General features: G+C 34.9%; 2 protein-coding genes across 2 annotated transcripts in view; one reads left to right on the forward strand and one right to left on the reverse strand.

Moving 5' to 3' along the window:
* The window catches only part of LOC135216338 (WD repeat-containing protein 19-like), a 927827-nt gene that overhangs the window by 58276 nt on the left and 863551 nt on the right, over positions 1 to 6000 (reverse strand). The window contains 1 exon segment of the mRNA XM_064251544.1: positions 3478 to 3684. Within this exon segment, the coding sequence (XP_064107614.1) occupies positions 3478 to 3684 (207 nt within the window).
* LOC135216210 (WD repeat-containing protein 19-like) overlaps positions 3763 to 6000 on the forward strand; it is a 54863-nt gene continuing 52625 nt past the window's right edge. Inside the window, exon 1 of the mRNA XM_064251345.1 lies at positions 3763 to 3835. Within this exon, the coding sequence (XP_064107415.1) occupies positions 3763 to 3835 (73 nt within the window). The remainder of the gene's footprint in view (positions 3836 to 6000) is intronic.

Here is a 6000-nt window from a genome sequence, read left to right on the forward strand (position 1 = left end):
TACTTTCTCCGGAACGTAGCTTTTTAGCAAAGAATGAAGATCCTTTGATGAGGTGGGAACCTTGGAAGGTACTACCCCTTCCACAAGATGTATCTCTTTGCCCAGTTACAACCTTACGAGCCTTTCTGTCCAGGACCTCCTCATCCTCATCGGGTCCCCCCCCTCTTTAAGAGGGAAAAAGGTGGTACTTTATCCATTAAAGGCATCAGGCAGCAAATCCTGTACTTTATTAAGCAAGCCAATCCTGACTCTTTCCCGAAAGCACATGATGTTAGGGCAGTAGCCACCTCAATTAATTATTTCCAACACATGAACTTCGATGAGTTGAAAAAGTATACCGGATGGAAATCGCCGACAGTGTTCAAACGCCATTACCTTAAGTCCTTGGAAGCTCTGAAATTTTCAGCAGTAGCAGCAGGAAACATAGTTTCCCCTGATTCTAGTTAATTTGTAGTAGAAGATTCAGTCCTCCTTTCTACCTGCTTCACCCAACAGTTCGTCTATTCCTACCGTGTTCATTTACATTCACCTGGTGTCTTAGCTGCTTTTATGATGATGTAGTGGGTGCCCCTTAGTTTTTGCTAGGGACACTCACAGATGATTATGGATTTTGATCTCATGGATGTTACCCCTTATTTTTATGCTAGGGGATACATCTCATTTATAATGGTTACGGGTTTTGTATATTAAGTCATATGCATTCCTTATATATTATCATTGTTGCTTAATTTGTTCATTTGACTACTCTAATTGCTATTATATTTTGATACATGCCTTTACACAGATACCATTTTGTTACATGTAAGCCATTTACCTCTGTACATATGTAAATTACCTTAGGATAAGAAACATGTTTAGAATTAAGGGTAATTTAAGCATATTTCTATTTTGTATCACTGTGTATTTGTATCTTTTTAGCAATTATATTTCTTTTTTATATTTACTTTATTTTTTATTTGAGACCTATTCTGATTTATTTTATTACTTTTGTTTACAATCTTGTGCTATTTCTCTGGTACGATTTCGCGCAGCGACACGAGCTGAGCCCAGAAAAGGGATTTTGACGTAAGGAAAAATCTATTTCTGGGCGATTGGCTCGTGTCGCCAGCGAAATCCCACCCTACCCTTCCCTTCGCCCAAGATTGTCTGCTAACTTCAGGATGGCCACCAGAGGCGCAGCAGTCGGCAGCATGGGATGGAGTAGTAGTAGTACGAGCTGCTCACTCTGTGGGTCGGCTCCCTCTCATGGAGGGTTTTTGTTGTGGGAGATTTCTATTGGTATTTGGCTCGTGGTAGTGGTCTCACTCGCCTAGTGTTCATACCGACACCCTCTTGGAGGGTGAGCGAGTCAGTTATACTGACCTTTTTCTTTATTTTATTTATTCTCTGGTATGTGTTAGTACATTTACCCTAGAAATAATAGATTAAAGGATATTTCGCTGGCGACACGAGCCAATCGCCCAGAAATAGATTTTTCCTTACGTCAAAATCCCTTTTTAAGCCAGTTAAAAATCAAGTGTTCCATAAGCCTTGACATTAATACAATGGATATTTCGATTAATAGCTATCTTCTCCATATAATTAAAATTATCACCTTTTATCCTTCAAAGAACAGGTAATCTCTACAAATAAATTCTTTAATAACAGATCACATCTCAGAAGGTTTAGATTATTTTTTTAAGCGTATAAATCATTTTGCAACAGGCTAAAACTTCAACATTCAAAGAAAACTTGTTGTCATTCCTATTCCTATTTCGAAAATGTTGGTATGACTGTTGAGCTTATTAGGTCTACTGTTGAAATGCTGCAAAGGCAGTTAGCTGACCAGCCCTAGGAGCATGTTAAGCGCCGCCATTGACGACACTGCTAGTCTTATCACACAGTGCTTCAAGTTAAAAGAAAAACACACACACACGCACACACACACACACTTCAAATCACAAAAGTTACAAATTGCATCAATCCATAAAATGGATCATATTCACAAAACCATAAGGAAAATAGTGCGAGCTGCGAAACCGCAAACTTGTCAAAAAAAAAAAAAAAAAAAGTTCAACACTACATGGCAACATTACCCTGCGCCTGAGATTTTGGACAATACAAAAAGAATCATGTAACCGGAGACTTCACCATGACTGTATGAAGTACGATGAGAATGTGATATTACAAGACAAGGTCTCTTGGCTTTCTAGTGTATTAAAAGCAAATGCTTCCTTATGAGGGAAAATTAAAGAATTTTTTCCCTACAAAAGTTAACCTAAAAACTTGAAAAATGAGAAAACTGAAATACAAACGTCCATATAACAACTGGGAGGGTGCATGATATACAAATACAATGCAGGTAGGAGAGACTGAATCACGATATATAAATGGCAAGGTAGCCCCACTCTAGCGGCGAGTTTGGGACACTTCTGCGCATGTGATTTTCTGAAGTCATGCTACCCTAAGCCAAAGCTGTTGCCATGGCAACGTACGGAGTTTAAATGGCAATACCCCTTTCATACATTGAGAAATCAAAGAATCTAATGATGAAGGTTCTTAATTTGAATACTAAAGATATTATTAAAAGAAATGGTATGTATTTTTTTTTGCTATTTTCGCGGGCCTTTTTCGTAAACCGGCAAAATTTCCCATAAGAAGTGACCATTTATTTCCGTCTTAGTGATACCGTTGTTGTGACAGTAGACTTCAAAATGGTTTATTGTAGTGCTTCATAATTAGGTATTTGTTAAAATTAATAAAACCAAAAATGCAAAAATTAATTTAGTGGAAGGTCTAGCACGATTAATGTAAATTTAACAAAATACAAGAACTGAAAGGCGGAATGGCGCCAACAGACAACTTATAAACGTAAATCAACTTTAAAACAATTGACCACAAGGTCCTAAATGCACACAAGGACATGACAAGAAAGATTTTTAACAACCCGGGAAAATCTCATGACGTCAGTCTCTAAGAGTGTCACACAAAATACCTGTATGTGCAACATTTCGCTATTCGTTTTCTTCAATATCGACATTCACATGAATTACAATATTTCATATATGTCCAAATTTGCATTCACCTCTTAAATCTAAGGAGTGATATTTATCAATCACATTTCAAAGTGTAACAAAGGCTATTATCCCTATGTTTACATCCGTAATCTGTCGCTTTGATGCGTTGGGGTGCATTGAACTACCTGCTGTTTCTATATTGTGGACTTAATCATTAAGCCTGGCAGGCCATCGTTATCAGATTCCGTGAAAGTGAGGCACCATCTCACAATAGATCTGATGGCTAGTTTCTGGTGAAATAATGTTCAGGCTTTGTTGTATAACTTTAGTTCCAGAAGCTATATAGCAATCCAAAATCCCCACATAAAAATGTGGTTGAATGATACGGTACTAAAACATTTTCCCTATTCTTAACAAATACATTCGTGTGCTTGAATAAAACTTAGTTACATCAACATGAATAAAAGATGGAGGAACTCACGAGCAGGAAACTTTGAGATGTGATTAGCAACCCTGATAAGCATGCGAGCAGCTTTGAGATGGTCACCACGTCGAACATGCATACGAGCAATTGTGTATGAGTGAAGGAGCATAAGAGCTGTAGTCATATCAGCAGGAACTTTCAGTTTCTGCTTTCGAAGTTCTCCAAACATCACCAGCAAGACGTCGTGAGCATGACGATAATTGCCTGGAAGTACACAAGAAGATTTATGAATTGCTATTTTAAGCATTAGAGCATCATGACATAAATATTTCCCAAGTTAAAATGACGACTGGACCATATAAATTTCCACAGATGCAAAAATTAACACGGACAGACACCAAACAGGTACTTATATGTAACCGGTGTCTAATTATTCATGGGTTCTGTACATTCTTATTGTTACAGTGTCTACTTATGAATGGTAGTTGTAATGCAAAATGTCTAAGAAATCCACCACCAATAGTGAAAACTGGTTTGTGTTCTTTACGATACAGAAACAACAGGTAGTCCCATGCTCAGGTCCGGTGTATTTTTATGTAACCGACCATAATCTGTGATGTCACACAAACCGTTCGACGTAACAAATTCCTCATGTAAACATACGGAATTGTCTTTGTTACATGAAATGCAATTTAATAAATATCCCTCCATACATTTAAGCAGTGAATTCAATTTTAGACTTGAAATATGTAGTTCGTGTGAATATCGGTATTGGAGAAATCGAATAAGCGAAATGTTGCACAAAGAAGGTTTTTTCGTGTGAAACTTTTAGAGACTGACATGGGATTTTTTCTTCTGTTTTTTTTTTAAACTTCCCTGTCTTCCCTTGTGAGCACTGTCAACCATTTTAGAGTTTATTTTCTTTCTTAAGTTGTCTGTTGGCGTGAGTCCGCCTTTCAGTTCATGTATTTTTTAAAATTTACACGGTTTAACTTTGTGATAAAATTGGGTTTCACAATTTTATCTCAAAATTATTCTAAGTAAAATTAACAAAGCGCATGAACTGAAAGGTGGACTCGTGCCAACAGACAACTTAAAAATGAAAAAACTTTACAATTGACAACGATTTCCCAAATGCACACAGGGACAAGACAAGGAAGTTTTAAAAACCGTGGAAAAAATCACATGACATCAGTCTCCAGGATCCTGTCCATCTCTAAAAGTTTCACACAAAAATAAACCTGATTTGTGTACCATTTCACATATTCGATTTCCCCAATAACGATATTCACATGAACTGCAATATTTCATATCGACAAAATCGCATTCACCGCTTAAATCTATGGAGGGATATTTATTAAATTGCTTTTCAGTATAATAAAGGCAATTATCCTTGTTTTCATCAGCAAATTGTTGCTGTTACCAGTTTGTGTGACGTCACAAAATCACATACGCAATTGAGTCACAAAGTTGTCGCTAGAGTGGGACTACCTAATCATTACTATATCGTGGTGTTCTGGATCATACGTTACTGCACCTAGATTTGGGCAGAGGTATGCAAAATTGTATACCGTTAGGAAACTAGAGCTTTGGGCTCTCCAATAAATTTACAACCCTGCCTTAAATGCAAATGAATCATTATGGTAGTGTCTGAAACTTGGATAAATTTTGCCAAAAAAAAAAAATCTATAAACTTGATCTCTAACGACCTAAATGTATTACTCTATCGCTCTTCACTGGTACTAAAGGCATTGAAGATAAAGAAAAGTTATCTTGAACCATGTGATATATATATATATATATATATATATATATATATATATCATATGTATATATATATATATATATATATATATATATATATATATATATATATATATATATATATGTACATATATACATACATACATATATATATATATATATATATATATATATATATATACATATACATATAAAAATATATATATATGAACCCAATTAGTAATCAGTCACAATATTATATATATAATGTATCAATCATCATCGTCAACATCAGGTGTTGTTAGTCCACCGCAGGACAAGGGCCTCAGACATGTCTTTCCACTTCCGTCTGTTTATGGTCTTTCTATGTCAGTCTATACCCGCAAATTTTCTTTATATATATATATATATATATTATATATATATATATATATATATATTATTTTATTCGAGCTACAAATGTCTTTAATATCTAATTCGCTCTACCTCGGAATTAATATATTTTCATAATTCCGAAGTAGAGCGAATTAGATATTAATGGCCATTTGTGGCTCGAATAATTTATATGAATCAGGATGATGTGATAATTTTCAAGCTAAAAAGTAACAATATCTAATTAGTACAATAAAATTAAGCTACAATATTAAAATACACAATGTAAAGTACAATAAAACAATCACAGTTAAAAACACAAATAAGGACCAACCGTTGAGTGTGAAGACAGAGGAAGGACTAACTATACTATATATATATATATATATATATATATATATATATATATATATATATATATATATATATATATATATGCTGTAACTTTCGTAATGCATATAATCC

The sequence above is a fragment of the Macrobrachium nipponense genome, chromosome 6, assembly GCF_015104395.2.
Source record: "Macrobrachium nipponense isolate FS-2020 chromosome 6, ASM1510439v2, whole genome shotgun sequence".
NCBI lineage: Eukaryota > Metazoa > Arthropoda > Malacostraca > Decapoda > Palaemonidae > Macrobrachium > Macrobrachium nipponense.